Raw genomic sequence first — 20,609 nt, 5'->3', positions numbered from 1 at the left:
CATTATATATACATCTATGTTTATATAATGCACTTACAGATTGGTACATGGAGAGCTTCAAATGGATCTGTAACGTTTTATAATTTGAAAATATAAACAATTATGACAAAGCATAAGATTTGATAACACTAGAAGGTATGCATATGGGTGTTCATATAACTTTTTGGGCATTTGTGGTGTTTAATAGTAAATTTTAACTTATTGTAAGTTGAACTTGAGTCATTTGGTGAGTACTTTACAACCAAACACTGGTACAAGATTTCATGCCCACATTTGTGTTTGTGTTAGTGCTAAATAGAGCTGTTCAATTTTCTGTGAGAAAAGAATGCAGCAGAATGAACACAGAAGTTAAGTATTCACATCAATATCATAGCATACTCTTCAAACAAAGAAAGAGACAAAGAAATTGAGTCCAAAAAAAATAGCAGCATAGACTTGGTAAACTCAAAGAACCATATTTTTTGCAGTAAACTCTTTTGACTTCAGTGAAATACATTTTTCATGTTCAACTTACGTCGTTAGTTTGAAGTTTTTCTTTTCATTATTTGGCTTATCCTTAGTTTGTAAATTATTTGTTTTTTAGCTGTAAACTAGTTAGAAACCTAAAGAGTTCACATCTAACTTCACGTGCATATTAAGTTACAATAGGTCTGTAGAATATTTTCCCTTCAAACAGATCTGCACATTTCCAAACCTGATCTATTCAGTTATCTCTCAACCATGTAGAACAGTGTGCGGTAGAGAAAGGAACACATACTAAAGTATTAACAGCAGAGTAAGGAGATTTGGGTAGCATTTCTTTTTACTGTGATGTCTTTCATCTTCCAAATTTTCTATACTAATTATATACCTAGTAAGGATCTCACAATTGGGTCTAATAAACAGAAAATAAACAAAAGCTTGTTAAAATATCTCTTAGCTATGTTTGGTGTTTTCATACTGATGGGAACCACTACTTTATTAAAACTCAGAACTATAAAATTCCCATCGTAGAACTAAAAAATCATTCCCTACTTTATCACAAATCACTATTACTCACTATTACCAGTGCTGGGGACATGATACCTGGTTATATCTGTGGTCTTACCTGAATGTCGAAGGGCAGAGAATCCTTGCTCATCTTCCCATTCCCAGGTTGGTTCGCTCTTATTGTGCATGGAATGGAACTCAGGAATTTCTTGATACCAGTCTATGTCTGTACTGCTAATTAAATGGAAAATGATGAAGAATAGAGTAAGGAACTTCTTAGAAAATTGCCTGAAATGAACGTATTTATAGGGATTTAAACCTTATCAGCTACTTTCCCATCCTTTTGCTTTTCAGAAATAATGTTTGAAGGGCCTGTGGTAAGGAATAATTTATTTTGCTAAAGTGAACTAGACCGTCTCCAAAATCTTGCAGGAACAAACTACTTGCTTGGCAATTTGACAAAAATTCTTTAAAGAGTTATGCAAATACATCTTGGCTCTCCTAACAGCAAAGAAGATTTTCCAAATCGCTACCAAATCTTCAAGGAATCCAAAAGACACAGAGAAGAGAGCAGAGGCCTTACACTCACCTGCTGATGCAGTCTCCTGTGAGGGGGTCGCAGTTGCCCGCGCAGTCACAGGGCCTGCAGCCGTAGTCTCCGAAGCCCCAGTATCCCACCATACACCTGTCACAGTGTGGCCCTGCCACCCCAGGCTTGCAAGGGCAGTCACCATTGCTGGGGTCACAGAAGGTCACTGAGCTGAAAGGAAGGACAGCTGATCCAACTGGATGGCAGGAACACACTACAACAAAGAGGACACACAAGCACCCATGAGCAACTGGATTATCTATGTGGAGATGAGGCCCAGCCGTCCCCAAATGGCTTCCCTGCACCACCTAGCATTCCTCCGAGGCTCCTTCTTTATCCATTTGGCATAATGCTCCGAGAATAAAAGCTAATGAAGTTAAAGATAAGAAGATATAATCAGAAAGTCCTGTCTGTTGCAAAATGAGCCACATAATTTATTCTAAGATTAAAGTCACTAAATATGAATGACTTTTGGTTGAAGGTGATAAGAATGAATCAGCAAAGAAGACAAAGAAGGAACAGTTTTGGGAAAGGAAAAAAAGTAATGAGAATACAGTGTTCTGGAAGGCAAAGTTCCACCCTCCCCACCCCCCCAACCCCCCCCAAAAAGAAAGAAAGACATCAACTGTGTCAAATGCTGACAGGTCCAGAAGATGAGGCATGGGGATGGGTTATTGCTTTGACAACATGAAGATCATTAGTGTATTGGACAGAAACAGTTTCAGTGTAGCAGTGAGAGGACTCAGAAGAAAACAGGAGTAGGGGAATTTGAGCATGAGAACAGTAATTCTTTTGAGGAGCTTTTCTATAAGGCACATAGGTGGTGGTACCTCAAACTGAATGGGGATGTGAACTCAAGAGAAGGTAGGGTCAGCAGGAAGTAAGGTCATCATACAAGAGTGATGATGAAGGGAGTGGGAGAGTGAGTGAGAGACTTAGGAAGTGATCCACAATTGCTAGGTAGCATAAAAGCCATATTGGGGATCAGTAGTCATGGGTTAATAGTGATACCAGTCCATACAGCTGAGAGGGCTCAGGTTTGTTACAGGAAGATGGCTGGATGTAATTTAATTTGCATGGTGCTTTGGACTGAATATTTTTCTGTCTGCAAAATTGATGGGTATGGTATTTGGAGGTAATGGTATTTGATATGTGATGGCATTTGGAGATGGAGCCCTTGGGAGGGTTGGATATGGCCATGTGGATGAAACCCAGGATGAGATTGTTCTTATAAGGGGTTGGAGAGCACAGAGCCCTCTTCTTTGGGAAGAATGTGAGCCACACTTACAGAACCAGACCCTATTGGCATCATAATCTCAAATTCTAGCCTCCAGAACTGTGAAAAATACATGTTTCTTGTTTAAGTCACCCAGTAGATGGTATTTTGTTATGGCAGCCTGAACTGATGGAGACATCTGGGGTTATATTCAGTTCCTGAGACTGGAATCCATAATCAGCCATTTCTGCAACTCCTTGAGTCCTTCCTTCCCCTCAGTGATCTCCCAAGCCCTGCAGTTGCCCACCGCTCACAGTGTGACAATCCCCAACAATATCTTTGTTCCTGAGATAGTAAAAAATGCTAAATAAAGTTTTAAAAAATGTGCTTATAGGATCATCACAAATTCATGTACTCTTATCTGACTTGGCTCTAACTGATGCTAACTCTATTTATTTAATTTTTAGCTGACCTTTAAAAAAATAAAATTCATCACAATGGTTATCCCCATATTTCCCCAGGCTTTTAAATTCACCCAGATTGCTTGGCTAAGTAGTCTAACTCATTGATAAGATCCTTTGGATAATCTTTTCTCTATCTCAAATTTCTTTATCGTCATCTTTCCACTTTTCTGTGAGAACCAAGTGAGAAAGATAGAAGAGATATTGGTTTATGGCCTTGCCTCTCACAAGGTATGTAATTTGGGTCAAGAAATTTAACTTTCCTAAACCTAGGTTTCTTCAGTGAGGTATTTACTTCTCATAGAGATTGCATGAGGATGAAATTATTTTAAATGAAATTACTTCAGCAAGGTGGATAGCATACATCCTGATAGCTACAAGGCCAACTCTTCCAGCTAAGTCTCAACATTCCAGAAACCATGCTTTCTGGTAACTATTTTTTTTTTAAAGTTTTTTTTTTTTATGCATACAAGAACTGGGCCCTAGGCCAGAGGGTGGGGGGATGGTGAGAGGATTTACAGAGTGGGGAGAAGAACAGGTGGATCCACTGAAATACACTGCTGAGGGGAGCAGCAGGGAGACAGGAAAGGTCTGCTGTGCCATGTGGGTTAGCTCATGCCACAGTGGCTGGCGATAGCTTGAGAACGCTTAGACTTTAACCACTGCACCACCAAGGAGGCCCCTTTCTGGCAACTTTTTTAATTGGTTGCTTTATTTATCATTAAAATCTCCATTTGACTTCCATCTGGCTTTGAATCTCAGCTAGCGACTATTGTGTGACTTTTGGCAAGAACCTAGCATCTCATTATCTCAGTTTTCTTGTCTATAAATTGGAAATGAGAACATCAACCCTTCTATAGCTGTAAGGGTGAAAGGATCCAACATGTAAAGTGCTTAGTGTCATGTCTGATTTGTGGCTAATTAATAGTGAATCATTCAATAAATAAATCTTGTAAAGGTATTGGGGTACACTATATAAGTAATAGTGCCGACTCTCAAGGAACTCATAGTGTTTTTGAGGAAACACAGGAGTAAGCAAAAAACAATTGCCTACACATGGTAAGCACTCTGCTAGACCTAACAGAGGTCTATATGAGTGCTCGGGGAGAGCACAGGAAAGGAATACAGGCTGAGGGAATTACATAGGGCTCACAAAGGAGGGATATTTTGCAGATGAGATCTTAACAGATGAGAAGCTTTCCAGATGAAAAGGAGGGACAATGGGCAGTTGCTTGTTCCAGTCTGGTCTTCAGATACTCTCCCCATTGCATTTCTTTTATGTAATCAAAACAAATTTAATTGTGGTTAAAAAAAACACATGCCATGAAATTTACCAATTTACTCATTTATTTAGTATACAGCTCATCCTCCATTGCATATTATCTTTCTGCAATTAGAAGTGGATGCTTTTGGCTTCCCTGGTGGCGCAAGGGGTTAAGCACCGCACTATGAAGCAATCTGCAACTGCTGCAGCTCGAGTTCAATCCCTGGCCGGCCAGGGAGCAACCCACATGGCACAGCAGACCTCTCCTGTCTCTCCTGCTGCTCCCCTCAGCAGTGTAGTTCAGTCAGTCTGCCTGTTCTGTCCCCTGCTCTGTCTCTGGTGAATCCTGTTACCCCCTTTGCATCTCCGGCCTGTACTCCAGCTCTTGTATGCATAAATAAATAAATCTTAAAAAAAAAAAAAAGTGGAGGCTTTTAATGCTTCCTGAAAATGTGAAGTTTTCATGCCTCAGTGTTCCAGGCTGTGCTTGCCTTGTCTTTCCCCACCTCATCCATCTAGACTCTGACATGCTCCCTTGTTCATCTCTCCCTCCAGAGAGTTAATCTCTTTCCTCTGTGCTACCTCTGTTCTTTGTATATATTTCTATTTTGTTTTTATTACAGTACATTATCATTATTTGCTTATATGCCTGTCTTACTACTGGACTCTGAACTCATTGGCAGAAGGATCTCTATCTTATTTTTGTTTTTTAGGCCCAAGTACAGTGTCTGGTACATAGTAGGTGCCTAAATAAGCATTTGTGGATTTGATGTGAAGGACATTCCAGGCTGTGGGAATCAGAGGTGAAAGGGCATGGCCTCTTTAGGGAATGTGAGAAGTTTGGAGTGTCCGGAGTGTACACTTTGGGGAAAGCAGCTCAAGTGGGTGAGGCAAAAGAAAAAGATGGAGAGTCGGGGTTGCAACCAGATTGTGGAACGGGGTAACCTCAGAGTTGAATTTTAACCAATGACATAAAGAACTATTAGAAGTAAATTTTTAAAGACAAAATTATGATATGGTTATTTAGGTTTGACAGATACTTGGGTGGCATTATGTGAAATAGACTCCAGTAGGGAGAATGATGGCAGGAAAACAAGGAAACAGGAAGGAACTAGGCTAAGATGGTAGATAAAGGAATAAGAGCAAAAGTTAAATGTGGAATTTTGTTATTGAACTGGAGGCCATCTGGCTGAGGAGCAATGCATTGTTGAGGAACAAACAAATTGGGGACAATATTAAGATTTTTAGCTTATGAAAGTCACATTAATTACAAAGACTTAGAATATAGGGCTAGAGCAGGTTGGATATATGAGAGCATGTCAGGGATGGAGGTAGGGAAAGGGAGGGAGGAGAGTATGAGTTCAGAGTTAGAAATATTAAGTTTGAGGAGTCTGAAGGAGACATTAATAATTTATAATAGACAACTGGAAATAATTCTCTAAAGTGTAGGAGAAAAGTTGGGGTCACAAATATAATTTTGAGAGTTGCCTGCGGTGGGAATTAAGGCTGGGAGAGGGAGCACTAGATGAGATTTCCCAGGGATAGTAGAGTGAGAGAACAAGACAAATAATGATGGAACACTGGAGAACATGCAGATAGTCCAGGCAGTTAGAGGAGGGGTAACTAGTGAAGAAGAGAGGGAACCGTCTACAGAGGGAAGAGAAGAATCAAGAAAGTATTATGATGGAAACTAAAGGATAAGAAAGTTTCAAGTGGTTAACAATGTCGAATGATGAAAATGTGCAAGTCACATAAGATTAATAGTAAGCCAGTAATGCTGTCAGTCTTAAGATCATTGGTGACCACTGTGATGACAGGAGCTGAAGGAGTGAAGGCATGCATGGTATAGTATTCTGCTTAGATTTTTCCCCATTTTTAAAAACCAATAATCATTAGAGCAGTGGTTTTCAAACCAGCAGGACTGTAAAAATTCTTTGAGTCTTATAGCTGTGGAATACTCCCTCCTACTTCCCGTGCTCTCCTGGGTTGTGAATACTATGGGAGAACATGGAAGAAAACACTATAATTAATAAAACAAATAACAAAAATAAATAAAACTTAATAAACAGTGTTCATCTGTTTGAGGCAGCAATTATTTATCCATTCATTTACTCAACCAACATTTAATGAACTATGTGATAAATATTGTGCAAACTCCTACACATCTAATTTGAATAAGATAGTCCTGGCCTTTGATGAGATTCATAGTTTAGAAGATCAGAGTCTTCCCATGTCTATCTATGGTAATATATGGGATTCCACCACCACCATTATCTTTCTACTATTAGAAAATTCAAGCCTTTCTAGGACTTGACCTCTGTGTACTACCATATGTTTTAAAACCTGCATGTATTTCAGGAATGGTCAGAGAAGAATGTGATTCTATCTCATGCACTAGTGGATTTCTGTCATTGTGACTTTTTTACATAATTAAAAGATAAAAATGCTATTTGGAAACTATGCAGAACTAGCTCCAGGCAGAAGGCTTGACACCTTTCATGACATACTTTTCCAGACTGCACACTGAGGCTTGCCTTGCATACCTATCTCTTTTGGATAGCAGACAATATCTGATACATATAATCGACATTTCTTATTTTGTTCCAAAATGCAAATTTATTTTCTTCTTGCTTGGGGAAAAAGGTTCTTAGATTCTGGTTCAGGTTCTGATTCTCCAACATGTATTTCTTTTTTTTTTTTTTTAAAGCCAAGGTAACAACAAACCCTAGAAAACTGATTATAAATCTGAAGCTACCAGAGTGGGAGAGTAAGAGGAAAGAGGACTATGGAGATGGACTATGAGTGTTTTGGTGATAGGTGTGGTATAGTAACAACACCTGAAGAGTGCCAACATGTATTTCTTACTGCTTGTTGATTCTAAAAGGCAACCCAAGTATGATGACTGTCAAGTTACAATGCAAAGGGACATAAATCTTTAACTTCAGTTTTGTCTTCTTGTTAGACCTAAGACCCAAAGTAAGGATTGAATTCTCAACATACAGTATCAGTGTAAGTGTACTGGGAGTTTAATTGTTTTCTTCATTATGATTTTTGGTGCATAATTATTTTTGGTGGGCTAAGTTTCTCTTAAAAGTCAAAATGATGGGCCTCCCTGGTGGCTCAAGGGGTTAAGTGCAACCTATGAAGCTGTCCACAGCCACTGCAGCATGAGTTCAATCCCCCGGCCAGCCAGGTAGCTACCCACATGGCGCAGCAGACCTCTTCTGACTTGCCCACTGTTCCTCTTAGCAGTCTGCCTGTTCTGTTCCCCACTCTGTCTCTGGTGAATCCTCTCACCTCCCACATCTCTGGCCTGTACCCCAGCTCTTGTATGCATAAATAAATAAATCTTTAAAAATATCAAAATGATGCTTTGGGCAGCAACCATATATATTTGGAAGCCATGTAGCCTTTCCATATAGCATCATTATCAGAGTAATTATTCCTCTTTACTTCTCTACCAAAGATATTTGTGCCAGGTTATTCTCACAACCATGTTGACAAAACAAGAGTATTTAATAAGTTTCCTTTAATAATGCAAATGACTGATTTTAAATAGTATATTCTGTACTGCTCGTTACTGTTATCATGAAACCTGGAATAATAATACAAAATGTTCAAAACAGATGAGATAGAGGAAACAGTAACTTGTAAAAGATTTCACAGCAGATTCCCTTCAAATAATGAATTTAGATAATTGCTAAGTATTATTTAGAGAAAATAAAAAAGACTATAAAATAGGGTTGGTAAGAGTACAAACTTAAGGAGTTAGACTAGATGAGTTCAAATTCTGTTTAGGAAGCTTATTCTTTATAAGACATTGTGAAATTAACCTTCTCAGGCCTCATATTTCTCATTGATGATGTAAGAATAATACTACTTATGCCACAGGAATTTTTGTGTGAATATTAAATGAGATACTGTATTTACTTAGCAATGTATTGGACATTTAGTGTCACTAAGTGCTCAGAGAATAACTCTTATTATCTGGATGAAACAATTAGTTTTAAAATGCCTAATATTCATTCATCCATTCACTCAATATGGTCACCACAGTTCTTGAACTTTGGTGTTCACATGAGTTATGCTAGGAGTGGAAGACACAAAGAATACAGCCCTATATTGCTCTAGTGAGGAAGAAATATGCAAGTAAATAATTACAGGGCTGTAAATGTTATAACAGAAGTAGTTCATGATGCATGGGCACACAGAGGAAAGAATAATAACTGCCTCATTGATGATATGGGTTGTTTTTAGAGGAAAACAATCATTTGTCTTTCAAATAGGCTGAAATTTCTTACTTTGCACCTGGGAGGAATTTGGTGGCAAAGAGCTTTCTTAACTACTCTAAGTCCTATAGAATTAGGTTACTCTCCTGTTACATGTTCCTTTCTTTGGATAAAAAGAATAATCTGCTATTATTTTCATATGTTGGATTAGAGTATGTTGAGAAAAAGCTGGGTGTGATACACGGTCCTTCTGCTTATAGGGTGGTGCCCTGCATTTTACTGTAGGGTAAGAGTCACAGATGCCAACTTATGTGAACATAATACATATGTAAATACAAGTACAAATTGGCCAGTAAAACGTGTCCATATGAAGTGACAAGTTATGGTTTCCTTTTCTCCTTATGGGGCTGCTACAGTCTTTGTTAGTGCTGTCAAGGAAACCATTGGTGCCTTTTCCTCTTTTCCCCCACCTTCATTAGCACTCTAGGGGTCAGTTTGCACTTTCGAGAGTGATCCCTGATGGCAAGCATGGTGTAGAAACAACCAGATGAGTTTAGCATCTTATTCCTTTTAAATTGCCAGAACTCCTTAGCATCACCTGATGGTACTAGCTTTTGCTCTTCCATGAGTAAAAGCTATACTGGGAGCAAAATACCCTGAAAGTATTTGTTCTTGATTTAGCTTTTCTAAAAACAGAACCCAAAGTTCAAGGCCCTCAGCTGGGAAAGAAGCTGTGTCAAGCGCTTTCACCACTGCCCGGTGGCCACTCCTTCAGCAGCGCCTCCCAGGCTCCCAACATTGTTTATTCCTGAAAAGGCCAAGGCTTTCCAGAATCTCTAATGGGGAATTTTTAATATCAAAGCCACTTCAAAAGCTGTCCCGCTGCCTGCTGAGGTTCTTAGAGGGAACAGGGGTTAAGGGAGATGACTTTGAGATACAGCTCTCGACAGAATGGAGACAATGTGAACTGTATTACTACATTGAGGGTGAAGCTAAATGTGAGATAAATTGAAGTCTTCTCTCTTTTTTTTGGTACTGTTTTCTCTTTTGCTTCTATTTCTCTTTTGCTTCTATTTCTCTTTTGCTTCTGTTTTTGCTAGTGGATGAAAAGCTATACAAAATACAGAAAAAAATTGTAAACAAACTCTGTCAAAGGCAGTGGTTTACTATCCTAGGGAACATTTTTCATCTGATCCTGTGTTGTAGACACTGTATTCAAAGACAGCTAGTTCCAGAATATTCAATATGCATGTTAATTTCAAATAAAATAATGCTAGAACAAATCTAATAAGAAAATAATCTAAATAAAGATTTGTCTATCACTTACAGAAATGCAGTGTCTACTTTTATTGCACATGAATTAATAAATCCCACACGAGGACTCCGTTTAGGAGTCTGTCATGCCTGCCTCTGATGCTTAAAAAAAAAAGGAAGGGAGGGCCTCCCTGGTGGCTCAAGGGGTTAAGATGCAGCTCTATGAAGCAATCCACAGCCACTGCAACAGGAGTTCGATCCCCGGCCAGGGAGGTGACCCACATGGCACAGCAGACCTCTCCTGTCTTGTCCACCACTCCTCTCAGCAGTATATTTCAGTAAATCTGCCTGTTCTGCTCCCTACTCTGTCTCTGGTGAATCCTCTCACTACTCACACTCTGGCCTGAACCCCAGTTCATGTATGCATAAATAAATAAATCTTTTTAAAAAAAGTAAGGTATTTCAATAGATTTCCTACTTGTCTTCTATAAAGTTTTAAGTAAGAAATACAAAATGAAAACTAAAGTCACACCCTTTATTATTTTTTTTAAATATTGGGCTTACACTGATTTATAATACTGCATGTATTTTCACCCTCTTTGCTTTTAATGCTTCACACGATGTGGCCACTGCTCAGACCCTTAATTTGATTTCTGTATAATGCTGTCTAGTAGATGTAATGGAGCCAGTTACTCTTCATTCAGGGTCTGTATATCTTAGATAGTGAAATAGCCAGTATTCCTGGGTTGGTACTTCAGCTAGAGCTGAAGAAAACATTTTTGAGCATATAGACAAATTTTATTATGGGAAAATTTTTTTGTATAACATTGGACACTGTGCTTTGGAGAATCTGGTTATATCACACCTCATTGGCTTGTCACTGAAGAAAACTTCTGTGTATCCCCAGTCTATTCAGATACCACCTATCTAGGCACCTAGACAGAAGAAATTGGGGTCATCCCTAACTCCTTTTACCTTTGGAAAAAAAAAATCCTTGTAGACTCACTGTAGTTGTGTTGTATCTCTCCTTTGAACTAACATGACTGGTCCCTGCTATAATCTATCATGGTATCCTTTTCTTCATAACTTATTGCCTTTTTAAATTTTATATTTACTTGGTAAGTTTATTTATAGTTTGTTTCCATGGGGTTAGGGACTCTGCTAATTGCACACAGTGATTAGGACAAGCCTGCCACATAGAAGACACTAAATACATAGTATGTTGAGCTTTAAAAAATGGATGAACTAGGGCCTCCCCGGTGGCGCAGCGGTTGAGCGCTGGGTTGCGAAGCTGCCCTTGGCCTCTGCGGCGCCAGTTCGATCCCCGGCTGCTCCCCGGCCACCGGAGGAGGGTCCCACATGGTGCGCAGACCTCTCCTGCCGCCCGCTGCTCCCCTCAGCAGTGTACTTCGATCCTTCTGCCTGCTCTGCTCCCTGCTCTGGCTCTGGTGAATTCTCTCACCCTCCTGCGCTTCTGACTGTACCCAGTGCATGTATAAACAAAACAAACAAACAAACCAGCAAACAAATAAATAAAGCATGCCTCTATTAAAAAAAAAAATGGATGAATTAAAATCACTTAAATATTAATGACTGATGGTGTTCTGGCTTCCGCTGTAACTTCTTTATGAATTTTTTTGGCCTCATTTCTGTCTCCTTAGTACATTATGAAGGTGTAGAAGGTAGAAAACATCTTTTCATCTTTATATCCCCCAAACGTAAGACCATGTCTGACCCATTTTAGGATTTTGCTCAATTTTTGCTGAATGAATGAACCTCTCAATAAACAGCAACTATAAAATATTATAAAATGATTTTATGTTTTAAAGAACCTCCTAAAAGTCACATATTATTTATTACATATATATATTTAAACATTTATTTATTCATGCATGCAAGAACCAGGGTACAGCCCAGATGCGCAGGAGAGTGAGAGGATTCACCAGAGACAGAGCAGGGAGCAGAACAGGCAGACTGACTGTTCAGAAATGCACTGCTGAGGGGAGCAGTGGGTGAGACAGGAGAGGTCTGCTGCACCATGTGGGATTCTGGCCGGTGGGCTGAGATTGAACCCACACTGCATAGGTTGCGGACAGTTTCACAGAGCTAAGCTTAACTGCCTGAGCCACAGTGCTGCCCTCAATCACCTGAGCCTATTTTATATGTTTTTAGTATCTTGGCTATGTAAATCTACAATACTAGAAAAAGAAAAACACAGCAAATCCATAAGAAGCTAAAATGGCCAAACAGAACCGATTATTTCCACTCTTACAAGTGCAAGACTGTTCCCTACAAGAGTGCAAAATAATCTCGATATTTAATGCTCCAGTTGGTTGAGTTTTATTATTTGAAATAAAAGTTCTTTTTCTAACTCTGTAGGAGACATTCCCCACCCAAAAATGCTTCTAGAACACCACAGCAAATTTCACATTAATCAATCTGAAATTCCTTTCTTCACTTTCATCCATTATACCTAATTACAACTCTTTGTTCCAGGTAAGTATGTTATTTTTTTGCCACTCCCCAAGTCCCTTTTCAGTACCTGTAGAAAGTTATTGTGTTCTCCCTAAAAATGTGCTAGTTGGTCAGAGATTATTTATTCTCTTTCATATTTATTCATTAGTGTCTCTCTTTTCTTGATTGCTTTTTTGGTTTATTTGGAATTTATCTTTCTTTCCAGTACTAAGATGTAAATTTAGTTCTTTAAGTTCAAACTTTACATAGTTATTTGTCAGTAAGCAGGGTCTTACTCAAAACAAAAATGCCATAATTAAAAATACATATGGCTTAGTTAAAACATATTTATGGCATATTTGTGACTATTTCTGTCTGCTTATTAACAAAGATCATAGTATGGGTTCAAGTTCATTGAATCTTTCTGTCTTTGGATCAAAGTTTTGTAGCTCAGACTAACCTGGGTTCAAATCCCAGCCTTGCCTATGACCTACAGTATGAACTCAGGCAAATGGTATGATCAATTTAAACCTTAGTGTCATCATTTGTAAAGTACACATTCTCAGTTGCTTCCAATATAAAACAAAGATGTCTATGTCACTTATAAGACATAAACTCATGTGGCTTTGCTAAAACTATAATTTGAAAGAGAAGGCTCACTAAGCTACTGCTGGAAGAAAAGCCAGTGACCCTAGGTGAACAATCCTTTTTGGAGATGGACTGGAGCAGAGGCCCAAGAATGAAAAGTGGAAGATGCCTTTGAATCCCTTGATGTGCCATTGTGGTCAAAGATACTCTGGATTTAATTAATATAAAATATTTACTTTAATTCAATTTGAAGAAAAAGAATGAGTTAGAATTAGGATGAAATAATTGTTAAACAGAGGTCCAAGCTAATAGAAACACAGAGATTCTTGTTGGGAGCATTGTGAAAATGTGAAAGATAGAAAAACAGTTGTGGTGAAAATGGTCACTCATTCAAGGCAATTGAGTTTCCATCAGAGGAGCAATTTTCACCCAAACCAAAAAGAAGAAAAAAAAAATCCAAGAATAAAAAAATATTTGGATGGATGATAGGACTCTTTCTTTACAAAGGTAGTTAAATAGTTAGGGTAACAGTTACCAAGTAATCAGATGGTAAACACTTAGTTTGAGTTTTAAGGAGGAGGGACCAAGTTTATTTTTACTCACTCTCCACTGAAAGGCAATTGACTACATTTATTTTGGCCCACCAGGGAGGAAGGAAGGGCATGTCAGTTTTTTAAGAGGTTGTTTACTTTGACAGAGAATGAATTCTGCTTTCTTTTCCATTTGCTGATTTTTCTTTAAATATGGTGAGAAACTATGCAATAGTTAAAAACATATCTTGTCATAAAAGTCAAGAAATTTATTGTAAAGGAACGAACTGGCTGTTTCCTAATGAAGAGAACTAATTCTGTTCTATAAAACATTTGCTCCAAACATCTGTTTCAAACTATGTGTTCTAAAGTAAGAAAACATTTTCTATAGAAAATTTCATGTCATGGAATAGCTGTTAATAGCCCATACACAATCAAATTCTTATCTAATGTTTAACATAACTTTTGTTGGTAAAAGGAACTGAGAAGCAAAAAGGTGACTTCGTGAAGCATTGGAGCCAATGATTACTTAAATCCAACAGTGACCAAAAAAAAAAAAAAATCCAACAATGACATATCTATGGTGGTTTAATCCTATGCTTTGAAATATGTAAATATAGATGTAAAGTTAACTTGTCAATGTAGTAAACTAATTTTATTATAAATGTCAATAGTGTTACAATTATTCACTTTAAAATGGTAAAAAGTCTATATGCTGTGAATAAGATCGAGTTCTCTGAAAGGAATTACCATGTGTATACTTTAATTATTATATAAAAAACAGACATCATAGAATTCCACCAGAAATTTTCTTAGAGAAAAGTAGTTTCTATAGTAAGCCTTTCTTAAATGGGAGAAGAATAATTGACATGAATGCTTGCCAGCATTTCTATCAATCATTGTGTCAGAAAAAACATGTATAGCCAGAATTTTATTAATCCTTTAGGATTTTCTGTCAGAGGTAAGGCTAATTTAGTGAATAATTAGGTTATAGTAGACTATTAGCTCAAAATCTTTCATCCAAGGGTGAAAGTGAAGAGCTCATGCTAGAAACTGGAATGATGTAGGTAGCCATTTTCAAATGCTGGTCAGTAGACTAAAGGGTTAGATAGGTATCACTGATAATGCTTTCAAAAAATTACAGACTTCTGTCCTCATCCCTGGTAGAGATTCTAAGTCAGAAGATCTAGGCATGGCTCTGAAATTTTAGATTTTCAATACATTTTCCATGTGATTCTGATCCACAAATAGATTTGGGTACCATTGACTAGAGAGGAACAGTGCTTGAATTCAGGAAAGGGGGAGGTGAAGGTGTTTAAAGAAGAGAAAACACTCACTTTTGAGTTAGAGTTTATTTGGATCTTTCTGACTTCCTGAATTAAAAAAGATAAAAGATCTGGCAGCTTGAAATTGACCATGGAGGATATATTTTAACCACAGAAATTGGCCAAAGACACAAGCCCAGACTTTTTATTAGAAAGCCAGCCTGCCTCTGTCTACTGGGTTATTTTCACATTTGTCATATGACAGCCACAGAAAATTCTGTTTAGTTATAGGATACCAAAGGCACATAAGAGACCTTAGAGGTTTCAAGTGAGTTGCTCTAAAAGAGACAGCTGTTTTAGACCAGAAAATACAGTTTTCTTCAAAGTGCCTCACTACTCAGTGATAATTATATTTCCCATCTTACTTCTGTACCATAGCAACAAGCAAGTTTGGGTCTCCATTTCTGCTATAAACCTTAGGTTCAGCTGGAAGGATTCACATGTTCCTTTGTGTTTACAGACCTTAAATGCACTGTCTTTAAAAATAATTTTTTTCCCTGAGTTGTAGAAATAAATTCAGTTTCAATGATCTTCACTAGCCTTAAAAAAACAAACAACATCTTTGGAATCCTCAGAAGTGATTTCTTGGCTATGGAAATGTGTAGTTGATTGTTTGTCTCACAGTAGACTGGTTAAAGTTAAAATAAATAGGAAGTCAGAGCAGAGATGAGTTAATTGCTCACAGGAATAAACTGATGGGCCCACAGATTTGGAATAGGACCCTGTTTATTCAGGTTTGATGAATTTATGACCATCAACTAAAAGTGTACAACTAAGGACAATAGCATTTAGGATAATGCTTTTCAGGAGAGTGAGAGGGAAAAAATAACCTGGAACAATAGGACCAATATGTCCTTGGCTTATTTGGCAGGGATCTTAGCTACCCATAAACAGAATCCCACGATTAATGCCACCAATACTTATTGAATGAATTGGATCTGCCCAGGTTTGTGCCTATGATTACGGGTTCTGTGAGGAAGAATAGTTACAAAGAACTATCAGAGGCATTTCTTCAAGGAAATCTCCCCTTAATTGCCTTCAACCCACTCCCACACTCTCCATAAGTACTTGCATGTTTCTTCCATTGTACTTTTCTCATGTATTGGGGCTAATAATAGTATACATCAAAGTGCTTTTGTGAAAGTGAAATGAAGTTAATACATATTTTTTTTCTTTTTGAGCAGTGAGCAGAGAATAGTTGATACTCAAAAAATGCCACTAGATATCATTGACATCAACACAGTGTATAGGAGTGATCTGTTATTGTAAATTTCTTCCCATCCAGAACGTGAGATCATTCAGGGAGGACCTTTCCATCTTCATAGACCTAGTACTTACCACAGTACTTGGCATAGAGGAGACAATCAACAAGTGTTTCCTGAACTAAACAGAAATATGATTACCAGACTTCTAGTAAATTTTGTCTGGGGTGGCTGCATCAGGTTTTCAATGGTTTCAGCTCCTAAGAGATGATCTAGGATGTAAGGGAGAGAGGACTTTCATATGCTGGCAGTCCAATAAGCTGTACATCGACCAAGTCTAGTTTATATTATGTCTGTGACCATTTCATTGATCCATATATAAGATTTATTATTTCCCTTATATAGTTTGATGCTCAGCACTTGGAGATGATAAACACAAATCCAAGAGGAATTTTCTAGGATATATCTTCCCCATTGAAGTCTTATGTAAGATTTGGCCAGTACACAGTAGCATTTTCTATTGTGACCCATAGAACATTTGTGCTACAGATGCTCTGTAAGCAAAGCATTCTCTGACTAAATTTATGCCTCAGAGCTCTATAGGTTTATAGTGACCATTAGCATATTAAAGACTCTGAGAAATCCTCAAAAAACCTCGATTAATTCACTATTTCCTAAATTTGAAGGCTATAAATTTCTTCTTATATAATTCCTAAGAAATATTACATGGAGTTAGTGTTCCATGATTCAAACTTTGGAAAGTATTGTACTATAAAAACACATTTATCAAAATTTTTATTTTTTCTCAGTAAATCTTTGTGTAACTTATTAAAAATATTCTAAGTCGGGCCTCCCTGGTGGCACAGGGATTAAAGTTTCAGCGCTATCGCCAGCCTCCCCACCCCCACACGCCTAGAGCTGACCCACATGGCACAGCAGACCTTTCCTGTTTCACCCACTGCTCCCCTCAGCAGTGTGTTTCAGTAGATCCACCCGTTCTGCTCCCCACTCTGTCTCTTGTGAATCCTCTCACCCTGCCCCCAACACCTCTGGCCTACACCCCAGTTCTTGTATGCATAAATAAATAAAAATAAATTTACAAAATTCTAAGTCTATATTCACACAGATAGAGAGGCAAACTTTGGTGAATTTAGATGCTTGGGCAGGAGTGGAATGTTAACTAATTTTTATAAATTAACTGTAGAACAAGTGCTAAAATGCATTTAGCAGTTGAAAAGCATATCTGATCCAGTAAGGCTTTGCTGGGATCAAGGGTCTGTCTTTTCCAGTCAGTAGCCAGATGATGCCAATGGGTCTGGCCTCTGGACCACACATTAAGTAGCAGGTTACTTTTCTGCTTTTGTAAGCACAGTAGAAGAATTATAATAAAATTGTTATTTTAAATAACATTGTACATGTTGTTGATAGAACCACACTCTGAGATAGTTTAAATTTTTAAAAATAATCAGCTTGTTTTCTTAATACTACCTTCCTCATAAAAGTAAAGTGGGAACTAATGGGGAGAAAAGTTTGGGCTGTAGCTGTATCTCTATCAGCATCTGGCATGAAATCTGGCAGATTGTAGGTATTTAGTAAACATTAAGTTCATTTCTTTTTTGCCATAAATTTTCTCAGAGTTAATAACTCTAGAGTTGACACAGGGACATACCTGCTAAGAAGGGAGTTAATGATATGAAAATATTACTAAAAAATAATGAAAATGCAAACATATTTGACATTTTCATTGCACAGTAAACAACATATTATGGAGTGTAGTTAGGTAGAGAAAATGGATGTATTAACAAGTGTGGGGTCTATCCTGAGTTCAGGAAAGGGAAGAGAAAAACCAGAGTATTCTGGAAAGAAAGGTGCCAGTAAGGTAACTCTATTAGGGGAGTGGACACAGTCATCTCTGCTCAGAACATATACTAGAATAGTTAGAAAGTGAATGGAGATAGATCTTCCTTAGGCTGTCTACCCACTGGATCCAGAGACTCTCTCAAGAAGGGAAAAGGAAGATACACAGATCATTCCTGGTAATCCATCCACCTCCTACAAGTTACAGATTGAATAAAACTCAGAGCACTCAACTCTTATCAACCCTCCAATGAACTTCCTTCATACCACACAATACTTATCATACTTGTATGATCTAACACAAACACACACACACACACACATGACACTTGTTCCCTATATATAAATTCATTCTCTCTCTCTCTCTCTCACACACACACACACACACACACACACATCCCTAGGAAATAAATGCCAAAATCTTTTAACATCTTACGTACATCACTTAGTAATATTTATTGCATGTATTCTTTGTTAGACTATAAGATCCTTGAGGACAGTAGTCTTTGTTTGGTTCCTGGATGCCTCCTAAATTCATAGCATATAACAGGCACTCAATATATATCCATCCCATGAATGAATGAATAACATTAGGTATGTTGTATAACATACTGTTTCAATTCAATGCTGTATAATAGTATGTTTTTGAAAATGCTATCTGTTGTCCTTCAAGGCAGTTAACTGATCTAAGTTACTCAAAGACAAATTAATTTATTTTCCTGTTTTATATGTTTGGTAATTCATACATTCTCATTTTATGCATTTCTACTGGTGATCCGAGGGTATGGTACGCATCACACATGTATCTATTTAAATATATCCTGAACAAGATGGCATCAGGGTTGGATAGGTTCTAGATCGAAGCAGTTTTAAAGCAGATTCTTTAGTTAGCACATGGAGTTAAGAAGCCTGTATCTTAACCTCTAAGGTTCTGTGGATTTTAAAGAAATAATTATCTTTGGCATGAGGTATTTTATTTTATTTTTAAATTTTAAATTTTCTTTTTTTTACAACATTATTGATTTTTAAACAATATTTGCTTCTCCCCCTTCAGGTGTAGTCCCCTTCACCAAGGCACCCGTGCACCATCACCACAGTCTCCTGTGCTCCTCCCTCTTTCCTCTGATCCCTCTCCCTCCTCCTTCCCTGCAGGATGGTTCTGGTTTATAATTGTCTGTTTTTGTTTTGTATTGTTATTATTTTTTACACTGATGTCTTACTTGGTTCCCCTATATTCCTGCTATAAGTGAACCATCCAATATTATTCTTTTTCCTTCTGACTTATTTCACTGAGCATAATTCCTTCTAGCTCCATCCACGTTGCTGCTAATGGCATGAGTTTATCTTTTTGATTGCTGAGTAATAGGCATGAGGTATTTTAAGAGTAGAAATGCTCTAGTATTATTTCCCACCTCCTATCTAATAAGACATAGACAGTTATACTACTAGCTTCAATTTCTCGAGGGCTTTCTATATGACAGACAACATGCTAATCACTTCACATATTTTATTTTATATAATTCTCATGACAATTCCATCCCATAGGGAGAAAGAAATTAAAGTCCAGAGCTTCAATAGCTGGGATAGAGATACACAGCCATAAGGAACAGGGAAAGCTACTTTAGAACTGTTCAAAACATTTAATTCTATTAAAGTAAAAATCTGAGAAAAACAAGGATCAGGCATACGTAGACTACACAGAGAAATATTATGAGGCAAATCCAAAGTTTGGTCTCAGTGTTGAAAGTGAGCTATGCCATGCCCTGTCTGCCACAGCTTAAGGGAGAAAGCTGCTAACCAGTGAGTAAGTCCACCAATTCAGCTATTCCTGCCTGATGTTAAGACTGTATTTTTCAAGAGCAATAGAATTCCTTTAAATTTAAAAAAACAAAGATTTCATGAAAATGATTGTTTGCCATTTTATTGCTCCCTTCCTGTCACTGTTTTTGAACTAGAACATGGAGTCCTTAGTGGACAAAGGAAGGGCAGGAGCATCAATCTGTTGTCTAATAATTTCTGAGTTGACAGATGTGTGAATACTCATGCAGTTAGATGAGCTAATTATCCACACTGGACATTTACCTAGTTCCCCATGCTCCCTTCATGGTCACATTTTAGGCAGGTCACATTAATTGGACAGGCCTTTTATAAGTTTGCTCTTTTTTTCCAAGTAAACCTCTTCTCAGAGTTAGACCACCACCACCACCACCAACAACAACAACCACACACACACACACAAACACACAAAAGAACAAATTCTGTAAGAGTTTAATATAGGAGAGGAGATCAGGAAATTATTATGTTCTATATTAGTTTAGATAAAGGGCTACATTAGAACAGTGTCAACCAAAGGGCAATCCTTATGAAACCAAAGCTTGTGGTTTCTCAGCTGTGCAACTTCACTGCGCAGATGTAAACTAGAGTGGCCAAATGCAGCCATTCTTTATTTCATCGACTTGGGTCCATTTGTGGTCTAAGTTCTACTCATATATTTAGTCTTGAGAAGATCACAGCTATAGCTCCCTCTCCATCATCTTTTTTTATTAGTCATCTTGTTTTCCAAAATGGGATACCATAGGAAACAATTTTACTTCATGGAGGGTGAGAAAGGAGATTACTACTTTCAGGAATATTACACGATTTACATCTACTAGATTGAAAATTCTTGCCA

General features: G+C 37.7%; 1 protein-coding gene and 1 long non-coding RNA gene across 6 annotated transcripts in view; one reads left to right on the top strand and one right to left on the bottom strand.

Moving 5' to 3' along the window:
* The window catches only part of LOC119247414 (uncharacterized), a 72,448-nt gene extending 70,287 nt beyond the window's left edge, over positions 1–2,161 (top strand). For both annotated transcript variants that reach the window (XR_005125744.2, XR_008552165.1), the window contains one exon: positions 1,324–2,161. This is a non-coding gene — a long non-coding RNA (uncharacterized LOC119247414). The remainder of the gene's footprint in view (positions 1–1,323) is intronic.
* The window catches only part of NTN4 (netrin 4), a 100,872-nt gene that overhangs the window by 16,178 nt on the left and 64,085 nt on the right, over positions 1–20,609 (bottom strand). For 3 of the 4 annotated variants that reach the window (XM_037513839.2, XM_037513837.1, XM_037513842.2), the window contains exons 6-7: positions 1,559–1,772; positions 1,088–1,203 (exon numbers count right to left, since the gene is read on the bottom strand). In XM_037513839.2, the coding sequence (XP_037369736.1) occupies positions 1,088–1,203; positions 1,559–1,772 (330 nt within the window). The remainder of the gene's footprint in view (positions 1–1,087; positions 1,204–1,558; positions 1,773–20,609) is intronic. The other variant, XM_037513838.2, reaches the window with a different exon arrangement.

Source organism: Talpa occidentalis, unplaced genomic scaffold, assembly GCF_014898055.3.
Source record: "Talpa occidentalis isolate TD23 unplaced genomic scaffold, MPIMG_talOcc4v2.1 talOcc4.16, whole genome shotgun sequence".
In the NCBI taxonomy this organism is placed as follows: Eukaryota; Metazoa; Chordata; class Mammalia; order Eulipotyphla; family Talpidae; genus Talpa; species Talpa occidentalis.
This window is presented reverse-complemented; position numbering and strand designations above follow the sequence as displayed.